The 17,084-nt window shown below is 37.5% G+C and overlaps 1 protein-coding gene across 1 annotated transcript; it reads right to left on the bottom strand.

Annotated features, from left to right (window-relative positions):
• Positions 1 to 2,558: 2,558 nt before the first annotated feature.
• On the bottom strand, positions 2,559 to 15,587 carry LOC114240104 (royal jelly protein-like protein). Its single transcript, XM_089737195.1, has 9 exons — positions 15,266 to 15,587; positions 14,411 to 14,578; positions 12,908 to 13,075; positions 11,086 to 11,202; positions 8,669 to 8,848; positions 6,310 to 6,458; positions 5,425 to 5,599; positions 3,399 to 3,498; positions 2,559 to 2,922 (listed from the first exon to the last, which is right to left on the bottom strand). The coding sequence occupies exons 1-9, from the start codon at positions 15,510 to 15,512 to the stop codon at positions 2,838 to 2,840; spliced, it is 1,389 nt and encodes a 462-aa protein (XP_089593321.1). The 5' UTR covers positions 15,513 to 15,587; the 3' UTR covers positions 2,559 to 2,837.
• Between the last annotated feature and the right edge of the window lie 1,497 nt (positions 15,588 to 17,084).

The raw sequence follows: 17,084 nt of genomic DNA, 5'->3' as shown, positions 1-17,084 counted from the left end.
AAAATCCACTGCTAAAGTGGAGGGGGACTTCCTCGTTATTGGGCTCAGTTTGCACCCAGCAGCTGTGATAAACGACGCTTGATGTGCCCCCCCAGAATACGATGGGCAGCCTGAGCCAGAGCGAGAGGATAGCATCTCTCGCTCTCGCTCAGAGAGGGATTCTCCAGTCTCTAAGAGACTGGTACCCTCCTGGGGTATTTTATTTGTATCACTCGTCGCCATCACAAAAATCAAAAATAGCATAAGGGGTGGGGAAGGAAAGGGAAGGAGAAGGGTCACAGAGGGTGAGGAATTGTGGGACAGGGAATAAAAAGACAGGAAGGGGCCAACTGATACTCATTCCCACACGCAACGCAACAGTCCCTAGAAAATCTGTTGCGATACGTGTAGTATAATGAAAGTGCCAGTTGCTATTTGGGCCCCGAGGTAGAGGGATAAGGGCGCCGGGAGTCTCACTCACCAGTCGAAACGCGGTGGCCTCTAGGAGGCCCCCACTTCACGCTGATTTTCTGTGAGAGGGTAGTGTTTCACCGGTCGATCCTGCCCACCTACGTGCTACAGCGAACTGCAGACTTGGATCTACTACTCTAAAATAACTTTTCATATGTATCAAAATCCTACTAAACGGACCTACGGTAATAGTAGCTAAATGTTAGATAAACAATCCTCCGCCATCTTGCGTCCTGTTTCTCAATGCTGAGAGGTCGTGACATTTACGGAGAGCACTTTTGTCTGGACTATGTTCCTTAATTCCTTCTTGTCCTCTGTATATTTTGTATAATATAATTAAAAAAATGCATAGATTCCCTTGGGATACGTTTCTGCAAACAACCGAAAAATCAATGTCAATTGTTGCAAGTGCAATAAGTAGGGCAGAACTTGTAGCAGTAGGCATCATAGAACAGAAGATATATGACAAATAACTGCGTTAGAGAAATTTTTAAGATAAGCTTGCGAGTGTTCCTGATGTACTTACACGAACGAGACACACGCTCGGTGGAAGATCTTCCCTTCGCTGTTGTCCCCAAATGCTAAAGCTTATAGGTGACTGTTAATTATCTGTTAACTATCTCACCGAAAACGGTTTGTTAAATGATAAATTCAGCGTATAAGCAACGCTTATATTGTCACGTTGCTTGAGTCAAGAGATTGAAGTCTCAAGCCGATGTAATCCCGTGAGGATTTTCAATATATCCTATGATAACCAGCAATTATGTAAATTTATAAAATTTTGCTGGTTTAATTGTGACTCGATACTATACTATCAATGTGTAAGTCGTTTGTGAATATCTCAGAAGTTCCTAGATATTTCTTTGGATTTTTTTTTACCTTCCTGCGGAATTTGAATACCGGCATAGTCGCATCGATGGATACGCCGGGCGTCTTTAGCGCTGGACACCTTTAGGTTAAAGTTAAAAGTGATTTCGACCATGCTTGTTAGTTTTCGTGGCTTTAAATGAAAATACGAGCGCCCAAGAAATTTTGGTACCTTCGAATTGTGATACATTTACAATACTGCAAGTAGTGATAAACGAATTGCACGACTTTGAGGAACCTAAATCTTCTTCTTCTGAGTCGATCTCTTCATTGCTGAAGGTCGTGTCTAGTTTGAAATGTTGACCACTCGATGCACAATGCTTCCCCACGTCTTCCTGTACTCGGCGGTCTTTGTAACCACGGTTTTTGGCAGGCCAGTGAGCGTCTCTACTAGATCAGACCGGCGGGTAGGTGAGCGTTCGCGTGATCTTCTCTCGTCAACCTGTCCAACTACCATCAGCTTTTTTAAGTTATCGGGGTCTTTACGAGCGATGTGACCGAAATACGTGAGAATACGTTGGAAGCAGATAGCAGACAGTCGTGTGACAATACCGAACTCCTTCAGAACCTTCAGAATGGACAAGTTGGTCCGGCGCGCCGTCCCTGGAATTCGCAACATCCGCCTCCAACACTACATTTCAAAAGCGTCGATTTTTGCCCTCCCACTTCGTCTTATTGTCCAGGACTCGGCGCCACAAAGGAAAATTTAGAAGACCAATGTACGTGCTATACTATACAATTAGAAGAAGCGTCCTCGACTGCAAACGCTTGAAAGAATGCTGATGATTACATTCATAAAAGTTTGCTATAAGGAGAAATAGTATATTTAATTATGTGGAAATTAATTTCATGCATTTTCCAATTGTTATTATGCTACCGCGAAGTTGAAAATTTTTTTCATAGGCAGAGCATTCATTAACTTTATACATACATCCTACTAGTTGTAAGTTGTTTAAAAATAAAATTATTTATTTATTAAAAATAAGATAAAATTTAAAAATAATGTAAGCATGTACAGTGCATCAGCTTCGATCCAAGAGCAAGTACCGTGTTGAGTGATTCATAAGATAAAATAAAAAAACATGTACTTATTATAAGGATATTAGGGACATTAAGGAAATATAAAATAAATTATAGTAAAAAACGATAAACAAAAATAATTTACCCAATACAAATGAAAAACCGTTTATAATTATAAACATTTAATTATTATACAGTTCTATTATAATATATATCGATGCTAGAAAGGCAAACGTGACTAAGCGACAATGCGTGAACTTTACAGTAGACTAATTTAAAGTTGAAATAACTGAAACTAAATTTATTTTAACGAATCTAGCTGTAGTAGAATCTAGCTAATAGCTGTAGGATTGAAATGATTTTAATAGACCTAGAAATATTATTTTTTTGCGCATCGAATATGGTTATTGCCTATCATTTATGTACAAAGCAGTTATTGTCGCTTAGTCACGTATGCCTTTCAAGCGTCGATACGATTTTTACAGTGATATTTTATTTGCCTAAACATAGTATCTACGATATAAATTATAATAGTCCTTATTCAAGAAGCACGCTGTATCTTCAATCGCACTATCAAAATCCATCCTAAAAAACAAACAAACTGTACAATTGTGGGATTTTTTTCCTGTTTTCTGTTATTATTAGAACCTGCTTAACATATCATTAATGGTTATTGCGATTGAGATCACAGCTCGGATAAAAGTTATAGTTACTCCATTCTATCTAGTTTCACTCCACAGTAGTCATGCGTTTCGGTTTGAAAGGTGGAACAACTTTTTACAACTTGACAACTCAAGCTGAGTGAAGGATTTCACGTTATGAAGCTTACGAGCACTAGTAGCCAGTTAATTGATAAAGATTTATCCAATAGTTGAGACAAATGGGTTCAGATAGTCTTAATTTGGTGCGAAAAGGAAAAATACAAGTGTTTTTTCAATGAAATGACCTAAGCTATTCAAATTTGGCACGAAATACCTAGTCTTTGTACTTCCATATGGTTTTAGGATTCTCCTATAAGAAAAAATCATGTATCATCCTATAAAAAAAAAACTTTTACATACGAGTACAGGTAATAGTTCCATTCGTCGGGATCCTGATATTGTGATGCGTTTAACTTTCTGTTAAGCAAAATGTTCAATCTATATCCAACGACTACGACATCTGCAATGTGAATCACTACATCAATCAAGCATACACGAAAACAACCAGCTAATAGTCGTGACTACGTCAAGTCAGTATCCGCTTTTGGCTTGGCACTAGTATAGCTAAATCACCATCCCGTGTATTGGAGCTGTTGCAATACTCTTTTTTTTTATTGCGCATGTAGACAGACGAGCCACCTGAAGCTGAGTGGTTACCGTTGCGGTCCTAGTAGATGTTGGGCTGTTAGTGTTTCGTGCGACAAAGACAACACTCTACGAAGCCAAAATTAGCCGATGGTCTCTTTCCAAAGGTCGATGTGCAATATTTATCGCAGTGTACTCTAAGTGGCTATATATGAATTCCCTTAATATCACCTTCATTCATCTGCCCAAGCTACTGATCCCCGCCCAGACAGAACTCGGAAACAGTGGTGAAATTCTTATTTGCAACCGGCGTCTTTTCCGTCTTCTTTTTATTTATTTTACCCTTCCTCCTCTTTGTTGAGAAAGTGGTAAAATGACATGCTGAGCCCCCAACCCGGTGGTTGGCCCGACGCTTCTCCGCGTCGCACAATACACAGTGCGGCATGGCGGCGGTGCAGGAGGCGGCCTTGTGCCCAGATTGGCCGCAGCGGAAACATAGTTGAAGTTTGAAGTCGTTGTGGCCTAACGGATAAGACGTCCGGTGCATTCGTGTTGAAGCGATGCACCGGTGTTCAAATCCCGCATGCGGGTACCAATTTTTCTAATGAAATACGTACTCAACAAATGTTCACGATTGACTTCCACGGTGAAGGAATAACATCGTGTAATAAAAATCAAACCCGCAAAATTATAATTTGCGTAATCACTGGTGGTAGGACCTCTTGGGAGTCCGCACGGGTAGGTACCACCACCCCGCCTATTTCCGCCGTGAAGCAGTAATGCGTTTCTGTTCGAAGGGTGCGGTAGCCGTTGTAACTATACCTGAGATCTTAGAACTTATATCTCGAGGTGGGTGGCGCATTTACGTTGTAGATGTCTATGGGCTCCAGTAACCACTTAACATCAGGTGGGCTGTGAGTTCGTCCTCCCATCTAAGATATAAAAAGAAAAAAAAAGTCCTCGTCAGCTGTCGACCGTAGCGGACTATGTTTTTTTTTTTTTTTTAATGCTTAGATTGATGGACGAGCTCACAGCTCACCTGGTGTTAAGTGGTTACTGGAGCCCATAGACATCTACAACGTAAATGCGCCACCCGCCTTGAGATATAAGTTCTAAGGTCTCAAGTATAGTTACAACGGCTGCCCCACCCTTCAAACCAAAACGCATTACTGCTTTACGGCAGAAATAAGCTGGGCGGTGGTACCTACCCGCGCGGACTCACAAGAGGTCCTACCACCAGTAATTACGCAAATTATAATTTTGCGGGTTTGATTTTTATCACACGATGTTATTCCTTCACCGTGGAAGTCAATCGTGAACCTTTGTTAAGTACGTATTTCATTAGAAAAATTGGTACCCGCCTGCGAGATTCGAACACCGGTACATCGCTCAACACGAATGCACCGGACGTCTTATCCTTTAGGCCGCGACGACTTCAAAAGGCCGTGCCCGTTGCTGAAACATCAGAGGCATCGCCATGGTCGAACTTCCTGCAACTGCACGTGGGCAATGACCCAGCTTGGTTCAAATCTCACATACACACTCAACATCTCTACTTGTACAACGGACTGGCGAGATCAATAATATAGATCGCGGGGTTGGTGCCGAGGCTTATTCTTGCTCTTTTGTCACAAACATTGTGGATTGTTATACTGGACAATGCAATGAGCACACTCCTAGAGATAGCACCTATATAGCTAAGTTCTGGCAGCCAGGCCTGTCTACAGATTTATGAGACTTAGGATATGATTTATGCACATGCTACCATACAAACTGACTTAAGCTTATAATATGTTCATACCAGATATGTAAAGCGATGAAGTGAAATTTAACTTTGCTACTTCATAGACGTTCTCAGGTATCATTTCAGTCGCCATATTCCAGCATAGTACACCGTCTCTCGCTTTGTTTACAAATACCAAGTTATTGGTATCCACGCTGAGAGAGAACAAAAATTTTCGTTTCTCAAGAAGGTCCTGGAACAATTTTTTTCACCACTAACTTAGTTATACGTAAAAAATGGTGCGCGTTTAACTTGGTGCATGTAAAAGAAGTGAAACTTCTTTTGCGGTGGTTAGTATTATAATTTTTGTCATTTTTCATCCTTAAATTAAATTTCTCTTGCAACGGGGAATGCTGTGTATAAGAGAAACGACCTAGCTCGCTTTGTCCTTTCCCTCTCTTCACGGACGAGTGGTTCGCGAGACATTCCGTCTATTTTCTCACTCTCGCTCTTCCTAAATTGTATCTCTTCTCTCTAGCCGTAACTAATCTGTCGCGATTAAAATTTTACTCTCAACGCGCCTAAAGAAGTTGCACTTCCAAAAGGCGTAAGGATTTAAGTCATAATATCAACGAAATTATTTAGTTACAGTATCCCGTGAATATTATAACTCGAATGTCATTGCTCGCCTTGAAATATGATGTTGAAATCTGTTTGAAAATTTTATTGTATGACATTTGCTTCGTCGTTCAACCCGAAATGAGGAAGGATTATAATATTATGTAGTAATTCACACATATTTTAAATATACAACTTCTAAGCGTATTTCTGAAGCAAAGCATACGTCCGCTCTGGATTGTAACTATTCAATTACATTGTTCCCATTAAAGGTTTGTATGTAGCGTTTAAAAAAAAAACCTCAAGAAAAATATGAATAATAAAAGTATATATTTGAAAACATACGATATGATGATTTTCCAGTTCGCTTTCCCATGAATTCGCAGCCTCAGATCCACGAGTAGACATCATGATATCAGTAAATGACTTCAAACGTTCTCTTCCAGTTGTTAAATTCGATGTCAATGTGTATTTTATAAAATTTATTGGCACTCCTATAATATAGTAAAATGGTTATTATAATAATTAGAGTAGATTAATCTAATTAAACATTATTTATAATAATAACCTAATTATTATAATAACCTTTGCTTTTAAAAGCAACAGTCACATACACCTTGAACATCGCGAATAATCAGATAAACCTTTTCCAACCGCTTAAGAAGAATTCAGAAATTTTTCAAATTAATAGTAAATGACGTGAAACTTCTTTTGTACTCGAAATTGTCCATGTTTTGAAAATTTCCAACGCTATTGTATCTAATAGCCCAAGAGCCCGTGGGCTCTACCTGTATGTATTTGACCAGACCTGAATTTTCGTACATTGAGACCCCTATACCTACCATGCATGAGGTGGGGACTCACTAAGCTCAAAGTGGTCGACGCGCCGAGCGCTCAGGTAGGACAGGTACCGATTTTGACGGATTTTAAATCCATTTGACCACGTCTGCCGTTTTGAAATTTTGAAAATATATGATTATTATTATCGGAAAATAAGAATGGCAGACCATTATCGCGCATTTTACTTGGTGGCAGACCACTTTGAAAATGCTAAAAAAAAAAAAATTTTGAAAGTAATTTACCAGATCTGCCATTGATATAATAATATGTTGTTTATTATAGTCTTAAAAACTTATATTAATCACGGCAGACCTCTACATTGCGTACACACATCAACATATAATAAAATCTCTGCTACTACCCGGCCAGATGTATATTATGTTTTCCGTTCACTGTTTTAGAGGAATATAGTTTACTTGCGATTTACTTTAGCAATGTATTTACCGAAATTAATATTTTTTTTATATTCTATATACTAAACTTCATTAGTTAGACAATAAAGAAGTGAATTTTTTATGGAATAATTATAAATAATACGGTATAATGCTCATCAAAAAAATAATTCAATTCCTCATTTTTATTTCGTCAAGACAACATTTAAAAGTGTTAAATCAGTTAAAAAAATATATCATGCATGCATTACATATATATACATATATATATCAATATTCATTCATCATCATCATCGTTGGAGTCATCTTTAGCGTTAGGCGACTCGTCTTCATCATCCATTGAATCGAATACTACAAAAATAAAACATAAATTGTAAAATGAACGTAAATTCATCTGAATGTTCGAAAAAGAATTGTTATCAACTTACCAGGAACATTGGTGATTAAGTCACTCACAAAATATGGAAGTTGGTCACCTTCGAGCCCTTTGAAGGCATATATGTTGTCCTGCTCAATCCAACCATACTCCAATGGGTCTAAAGTTGTGGGTTGCTTTTTGTAAGCATTTCTCCAAATAGAAGAAATATAGTGGGCCCTCAAAAGTTGTTGATAAAGCTCACTCTTACGCGGTGGTATTGAGCTTGCCTCAAAATTTTGAATTTTTTTTCTATAATTTTCATTGATGTCTGAATCTTTATAGTTGCTAACGAATAGCTGGAACCTTCCATCATCTACATCACTAGATTTTTTGGCATTGTATAGCTGTCAAGTTAAATGTTGAATGATAAAAATGAGGAATTTAATTATTTTTTGATCAGCATTATACCGTATTATTTATAATTATTCCATAAAAAAATCACTTCTTTATTGTCTAACTAATGAAGTTTAGTATATAGAATATAAAAAAATATTAATTTCGGAAAATACATTGCTAAAGTAAATTGCAAGTAAATTATATTCCTCTAAAACAGTGAACGGAAAACATAATATACATCTGGCCGGGTAGTAGCAGAGATTTTATTATATGTTGATGTGTGTACGCAATGTAGAGGTCTGCCGTGATTAATATAAGTTTTTAAGACTATAATAAACAACATATTATTAAATCAATGGCAGATCTGGTCAATTACTTTCAAAATTTTATTTTTTTAGCATTTTCAAAGTGGTCTGCCCCAAAGTAAAATGCGCGATAATGGTCTGCCATTCTTATTTTCCGATAATAATAATCATATATTTTCAAAATTTCAAAACGGCAGACGTGGTCAAATGGATTTAAAATCCGTCAAAATCGGTACCTGTCTTACCTGAGCGCTCGGCGCGTCGACCACTTTGAGCTTAGTGAGTCCCCACCTCATGCATGGTAGATATAGGGGTCTCAATGTACGAAAATTCAGGTCTGGTCAAATACATACAGGTAGAGCCCACGGGCTCTTGGGCTATAACTAATGCTTGCATAAAGACTGAAAACTTACGCGGGAACTCAAAGTGGGGTGAATCCGTCGGGAAGTGATTTAAATCGGTAACATTGAGCCGTGTGAAGGCGGTGTCTTCTAATGAAAATACTATTATTCCATCGCTAGCTTGATCCGTTATATAAACGAATGTGTCATAACATTTACTTCCATTAGTGTCAACGCCTAATATCATTAGACCTGAAAACAGGAGTAGCTCAAAATATAATTTACTAATAAAGACGATCAAATATATTTTATCTATACCTAGTCAGGTTATAAATTCTATCACATGTTTAATGTAAAATAATTGAAACAAGTTTATTCATTATGTAACCATTCATATACCAAAATGAACTTAACAAAACATAGATTCTTATGACACTAAAGTTTATTCAAAATGACCTCCGTGATTTTGAATACAGGCCTTCAATCTGCGCGGCCAGTCGTCTATCGCAGCACGAACGAGGTCCATGTCAATATCGGCGGCTGCCTTAATCAAGGATGTCTTAAGTGACTCCAAATTGGGATGAGGCTTTGAGCACGCCTTTTCCTCCAAGTGTTGCCATATCTTGTAATCTAACGGATTCAAATCTGGACTGGAGGAGGGCCAGTCTTCGTGCCGGATGAAGTTGATTTCACGCGCCGCCAGCCAGTCTTGTGTGCTCTTCACTCTATGAGCTGGCGCCGGATCTTGTTGGAATGCCCAGTGCCTGTTATTGAACATGGTATGAGAAACAGGTTCCACAAGGTTCGTCAGGACTGTATTTTGATACACAACCGCATTCGTTTTTACACCTTTCTCACAAAAATGTACCTCTGTTAAGCCCCAATAAGAAACTCCCAACCATACCATAAGCGAGGATGGAAAATGACCTCGTTGGACACGCGGAATACGGTTGCTCGCTTCTTCACTACTGTATGCGTACACCTTATCATTTTGTTTGTTGTAGCTCTCTTCTACAGTAAAAATTTTTTCATCCGAAAAAAGAATTTCCCGATATTTTTTTCCCGCGTACCGCTTCAACAAAGCGCGGCATCTCTTCAGTCTCAGGTCCATTAGACGAGCATTCAAACGATGTTCTGTTTTTCTTCGATATGCCCGAAGCCCTAAATCTTCATTTAACACCCTTTTCACCGTGGTTCTGCTTAACCCCATCTGAAGGGCCAACAGTTTCTGCTTACGTTTGGGATTTCTTTGAATTCGCGCCTTCACAGTTTTTATCACTGCTGGAGTCCCAACAGACCGAGGGCGACCACTTCTTGACCTGTCATCTACACTAGAGTCTTCATCGTATCGTTTGATGGTACGATAAACGAATCTTTTGGTTATATTCAAATTTTTCAGTATGTTAAAAATTTGAATTGGCGCGTAACCGCAACGATGCAACGCAATAACTGCAACACGGTCTTCTTTAAGCGTCCACTCCATATTTAAAAATGAGTAAAATTCTAAAAGTAATACATTTTTATTTTCATGAACAAGTCGAGATTCGAATTCAATAAACTTTTTTGTGGCCAGCATTCTAAAAGTTTTTACTGTATGACAATACTTATGACCTGACTAGTTATATATAAATGAATTACGGTTCGTTAGTCTCGCTAAAACTTGAGAACGGTTGGACTGATTTGGCTAATTTTGGTCTTGAATTATTTGTGGAAGTCCAGAGAAGGTTTAAAAGGTAGATAATTATGACAAAGCTCGGAGTTAAATAAAAATAACAACTTTGTTTTTACGTTGATGTGTCCCCCGTCGGACGGATTCCTTTTGTTTGTTTTAAGTTTATTTTATACAAAAGTTTAGGTCTTTTATTTATCAGTTGAGGCAATACGAAGTCTGCCGGGTCAGCTAGATAATTAATAAATATTTTATTATTGTTTGACATTATGAAATTGTAATGTTAGGATATCATGATAATAATACTAGGTAGTTATGATATTAATCTTGGAATATAAATCTAATATATATAATAACTAATAAACAATCAACTCTAACAATGAACCTAAAACTAAAAAACTTGAAAAATAATAATAATAATTTAATAACTTAAATATATTATTAAAAGGAGTATTTTATATTAATATATACTGGTAGTCGATTGTAATTAGCGCAAAAGGCTTCCTGGCTTAGAAGATGAAATGCCATAGTATTCGCACCTAGTTGCAGACCTAAGTTTCAAGTTTCTTAGATTGTGATATCTGGTATGATTTACAAATAACTACCCCAAAAATTCGTTAATCTCTTTGCTTACTGAAATACAGTAGCACCATAGTTGTCTTTTTTTTTTCTATTCAAGTCTCTCCCTAATTTCTGTCTATGAATCCATCATCAAATTAATTCCATTCATCTGTATTCTATCCTGTTGTCACTACCTTTTCTCGTGTCTCTCTGTTAGGCTCAACACCACCAATATATAACATGGTTACACACTCCTTACCTTCAGTAGCTGTGCCGTTGATCAGCACAGAAGGGCTTATGTCATAACTGGATATCAAATGATCAGTGCCCCGTCTATAAGCTGCTAGTGATGGGTGTTTCACTTGTTTTCGTACACCTTTAAAATAATTTACGCGTAAAATTACTTAAAACCAACACCTGGAAGTCAAATCAAGATTTTATTCTATTAAAAAAGTTTCTTATTTAAATATTCATATTCTTACAATTTTTTATGAAATAGTTTTTTTTTTTGTTAAAATAGCAATAATATACTTAGTCTGGCCATAAATACTGTTACAATTAAAAATAAACAAAATATTACATTTGAATTTGGAATCTGTCATTTTTATATGATTGCTCATTGAGTTTTTTCATTTTGGCGCCAATACATTGTACAATATTTTGCGATATTAAAATGGATTGGGGTGATAAAAAGAACCGAATCGCTGTGATTGCATTACACAAAGTAGGTATGGAGCCAAATGCAATTTTTAAAACTCTCCATACGCTTGGTATTAGTAAATGGGCTGTTAATAGGTGTAATGAGACCTCCTCTGTTTGTGACAGAAAAATATCTGGCCGTCCAGTTAGTGTTCGTACGAAAAAGGCGGTCAAAGCAGTAAGGGCAAGAATTCGAAGAAATCCTGTCCGAAAGCAAAAGATTTTATCTCGGGAGATGAAGATAGCACCTAGAACCATGTCGCGTATTTTAAAAGATGACCTAGGACTTGCAGCCTATAAGAGACGTACTGGTCATTTCTTAACTGATAATTTAAAAGAGAATAGCGTGGTAAAATCGAAACAACTACTGAAGCGGTACGCAAAGGGAGGTCATAGAAAAAATTTGTTTAGGATGAGATTTTTTTTACAATTGAGCAATATTTTAACAAACAAAGGCCCGTATTTATGCTCAAAGCTCTAAAGAAGCTTCCCAATTAGTCGACAGAGTGCAACGTGGGCACTATCCGACTTCAGTGATGGTTTGGTGGGGTATTAGCTATGAAGGAGTGACTGAGCCATACTTTTGTAAAAAGGTATCAAAACATCGGCAAAAGTGTGTGTAGTAAGTGTAAAGCTGAAGACTGGCCGTCGTCTAGTCCCGATCTTAATCCGCTGGATTTTGATTTGTGGTCAGTTTTAGAGAGTACAGCTTGCTCTAAACGCCATGATAATTTGGAGTCCCTAAAACAATCCGTACGATTGGCAGTGAAAAATTTTCACATGGAAAGAGTGCGTGCTTCTATTGATAACTGGCCTCAACGTTTAAAGGACTGTATTGCAGCCAATGGAAACCACTTCGAATAAGCTTTTTATACTTTAAATTTACATTAAACTAACACACTGCAAAAGTAATAAATGTTATTTGCAATAGTTTTTTTATTTTTATTGCATCAGTATTTATGGCCAGATTAAGTATAAAAAGGATTTTTATAATAATATTATTATTTTTTTATTCATTTTTTTTTCATTTTTAAGTTACTTCATTTACAATAGAAATTAATAAAAATGATTTAATATCACAATAAAGCAGTATCATGATTATCACATCAAGCGTGCAAAGGTTAATAATTAATGTGTTTACTGTTCCCACTCGCTCGTTGGAGATTCGTCAGTCAGCAATATAATAATCGTGGTAGTAACTTAATTCGTAATATCAATTAATTAGGAAAAAAAAACGACTGCAAATAAATCATGTTTCAAAATGATGAACATGTTGTTTAAAAACGATTTCTTTTTTTTTTTTGTTCCCACAAAAAATTTACATCATTACTAAATAGCATTGATTTCACTTCTAAGTCAGAATCGTACCAGTTAATTCTTACCTGGTATATCAATTAATCCGGTATCAACCATCCATAGTCTTCCACAAAAATCGAAGAAGGTTGTATAAACTGAAATTAATTTGTCGCCTTGCTTGTTATCGAATGACTTAAAATCCGGATTAACGAATATTTCGTTATCACCTATAACATTGATGGTTGATGGTATTCCTTAAAATAACATTGTGTGAATAAATGTCTGATATTTCATCTTGATATATTAATAATTATTGTAATCATAGTATTTTATTTGGTTTTCCCTCGAAAGAGACATAATTAAAACTACTTTTGGATTAGTTGTCCGAGATTAAATCGAAAAAGTAGTTATGGTTATGTTGGAATGATTTTTTGACCAATTCATTCTTTTTTTATGATTGAGGGCTTACTGGTGGCCCGGAGGCCTTTTCAGTTCCACAAAGACAGGTGGACGAGCAAGGGCTCATCCAGAAGGGGCGGGATTTGCCAACAGCTACCCGAGTGCCTACAAGGGAGACATAATAATTTAAGAGTAGCTGCTTCGCGAATGAATCTACTACCGGATCGGAATCGTGACCCGCTGAGAAGAGCGAAAAACTCAACGAGCTAATGTTTAGGTTAGGTTGCACGTCGAACTCTGTGCCGAGTTCGACGAGTATGGTTACCGGGGTTTCTACTCCTAGTGTTAGTGCGGAAGGCGTCTAATGCAGGGGTCATTGGATCTGATGGACCCGTAAGGACATGTCTAGGGTGACGACGGTGACTGACTCCTGCGTGATCAAGATCCGGGGAATAGTCAACGGCGGCAACGATAAGTCGATTATCATGACGCATTGTCTTATTGAAGTAACGTTCCGACGCGGACTTCATGTATTTTTGGATCAATTCGAGGTCCAAGTCTTCGTTCCTCAAGAACCACGGAGCTTCAACGGCTAACCTGCAAAAACGAGATTATAGGGATTGGAGGGTGTTTATGTGTGTGCGGGCCGCGTGAGCGAACACCACACTCGCGTAAGTCATACTGGCCTTATGCAAGTTTTGTAAAGTGACACCTGGTTTCGAAGGGACATTTTACTCCGCTTACAGATCATGGGGTAGAGTCTGCCGAGAATAAACGTGGCACGGTCGCGGACTGATTTTATATGTGGGCGGAATGTCATGGATGCATCCAGGGTGACACCCAGGTAGTTGACCTTCCTAGCTCAGGGTATGAGATGGTTGAAGAGGGTGATCGAGGGTGTGAGATTCCTCCTCAAGATCCGGGAGGAAATCCGTGTGGAACCAATTCACTCATGATTCGACTCCCGCATGCCTATTCCACAGTCTCGAATGTCGAACACAAAAACAATTGATGAGGTCTTTGTTCCATCTTTGGAAATTCCACTCACGATCATCCAGATAACGATTTCTACTCAACAACATTCTATTTTCAAGCAATATCCTCTGTTTAATGCCACTTCAGCCTATAATTTGTTCGTATGTGCTTCGGTTTTAGACAAATAAATATCAGATTAATATCAAATATGTTACCAGGTTCTGTTCTTGGGATTGTAATGTAATATCCAAGTTCAGGGTAACCACCATCAATCGCGAATGGTCTGTTATTATTTTTAATATAAAATTTCTCTTCTTCAGTCAGTTCTTCTTCAACAAAATGAATACTGCCTTCTTTGAATGCCACGTCACTACTGTCATAATCTAAAATATAAAATAAGCCTTATAACTAATGATATTCTATTATTAAAATTTATCTTGGGAGACCCAATTGTTAAAGTTGTGGACTTTTTGGTGTCAACACGAGGAGCAAAGTAGTTGTTTTGTTTTGTCTATTTACTGTTTCTTCAGGTTTAAATGTGTAACGACGGTGGCTACATAGCTGTTTAATATCTGTGAAAGTGCACAAATGTAGGAAAATGAGACAAAGCCGCTAGACGTAGCTTCTCGGGATCCTCCAAAAAGTCCACTGAAAAAGTCTCAATTAATAACTACAATTTTAATGAAACTTTATTTCATCCCATGTTTCATTTAATTTCATCTAAATTAATGCCTCAAATTAATCAACTTCATTTCATTTCGCTCTATAGCATTTTTTATAAAACAGAATATACCAAAATTTGCCTGTGTGGTGTGATACCTTCGCCTTTCTAGTGGGGACAATGTAATTCTTAGAAACACATCTCGGACAAAATCATGTCTTCAATAAAGTTGCGTAAGTTGCATTTTTATTTCCTACAAATTCTCATGGATACCACTTACCTGATGGTAGACACCGTGGTTCATAGACACGAGTAATATCGTTTGGTTTTACCATCGGTCGAAAGGGACCCGAAGAGACCCTAAATTTTGACACATAAATTGATTTATATCACCTGATACTGTACTTACATTTTACACCGTCAATATCAAAATAGCAATTAGTCCACGCATATTCTAACTCGACGTTTCCTTCAATAAAATTGTAATCGGGATTTACAGTAAAATTAAATCCCGTAAAATTATACACTGAACCGTAATCAATGTCTTGATTATATTCAACACTAGAATCATATTCGACAGAATTGTCTTCATTAAAATTAATTTCACATAAAGCATATCCGACAAAAACTACGAAAATACGAAAAAACAATAACATTTTTAACTAAAAATATTTGCGACTGCACTCTAGTCGGTCGATCGAGAAACTGGGTGTCCGGGGAAGGCTAGGTGTTGTTTTGATACCGACAATATCGATAATTACAATAAAAGAAAACTTCATTTGTTATTGCACAAATCCTGCTTCGGCCAGTTTGACAAGAATTTTATTACTGCACGTCACATGGCCACTCACGTTTTCCTTGTTTTATAGCTGCCGAATATCAATTTGACTTTTTGTTGATTCAAAAAAGATTTGGAACTTCTGATGGCTCTAACAAAAAAAATTGAAAATCGCTTTAATCCGCGCCATCAATGCGGGCTCCTGGTCCGTCGACCGAAGGAACCGGCGGTTGTGTTGCTTGCGGCCGCCGATCCGGCGTCTGGGGGACGGCGGGATGGATGTAATACGCTCTGCATAAGCCCTGTCCCGCCGTGTCGATAGCCCCGACTGGGCTCCGGCCCGGTCCAGGGTAGGGCGCCGGCTGTGAGCACAGAAGTTTTAGTGAGGTTCAACTCCCACATACCCCACCCGTCGTGCAGGTGAGGATCCGGCGATTTTCTCCTGTGAAAAAAAAAGAAGGATGATGACGCAAAAAATCTATCTAAGGTTGATTTGAGTTAGATTGTTTATGCAATTCTAATTAACTAGGGGTCCCGCAGTAGTCGAAATTCGACTATAGTTACTTGGAATTGTAAGTTTGTACACTATTATCATTGTATTTTATATTTCTTTAATCATAAATTTCGCCAAGTCTACACTATAAAAAATATTAACAAAGACAAACAATATTTAATCTATTCTCAATTTGACAACAGACGCCAAGAACTAAAGTTTGACAATAAATAGTATGCATGCGTGTGTGCGTCAAATACACGGTATGTAGTGTGTGTAATGTTTTCTTTATTGATTTAATGGATCTTTTATGCATTATTTAAAAAAATATTAGCATTGTGCACTTCTTCTCTGTATTCTCTATAAGTGTGGAAAATTTCATACTCCTCCGTCCGCGCAATTTTCGTAAAAAGGGATACAAAGTTTTTGCTTCACGTATTAATATATAGAAGATAAACAGAATAGCATCCAAATTTAGTTTATTGATAATTTAAGCAAAGGCCCTATTTATATATCCATTTTAACTTCCACTTCAGAATTTATTTGTCATCTATCAGTATGTGCGTTTATCCAATTGATTAGAGACTGTTTACGATTGTTGTTAGTACATCAGTGAAAGCGTTTGATGACAGAACTAATATACGATAAGTGACGCCTGAATATTTTGAACAAACTGTTATTCTATGCATTTAAGGAGTAACAGCAAAGTCATGACCGGGTTTTACTAGTTTATTATTAAAGCTATACGTTATCACTTCAAGCTACTCATATTCCCTAAGAAAAAATATCTGTATGCACTGGGTATCCTATCTAAGTCCTGTGGGTAAGTCCTGAAGATCGCCCGATAAATAATATATAGCTGGGTACTCACCTAGCTGTGTAGCACGTAACGTAACAGATACTGTATCAACCTGCAAGTGGGTACGGCTGGTCCACGGTCTACAGCGTATCTAGCTA

Source organism: Bombyx mandarina, chromosome 22 (assembly GCF_030267445.1).
Source record: "Bombyx mandarina strain Sakado chromosome 22, ASM3026744v2".
Classification (NCBI taxonomy): domain Eukaryota; kingdom Metazoa; phylum Arthropoda; class Insecta; order Lepidoptera; family Bombycidae; genus Bombyx; species Bombyx mandarina.
The sequence above is the reverse complement of the archived record's forward strand: the minus strand, read 5'-3'. Positions and strand labels throughout refer to the sequence as shown.

Coding starts and splice junctions, on each gene's coding strand:
- LOC114240104 (XM_089737195.1), bottom strand. CDS start 15,512: ATGTTATTGTTTTTTCGTATTTTCGTAGTTTTTGTCGGATATGCTTTA. Junction 14,579..15,265: donor TGATATTGACGGTGTAAAAT/GTAAGTACAGTA, acceptor TTTATATTTTAG/ATTATGACAGTAGTGACGTG. Junction 11,203..12,907: donor CGGATTAATTGATATACCAG/GTAAGAATTAAC, acceptor ATTATTTTAAAG/GTGTACGAAAACAAGTGAAA.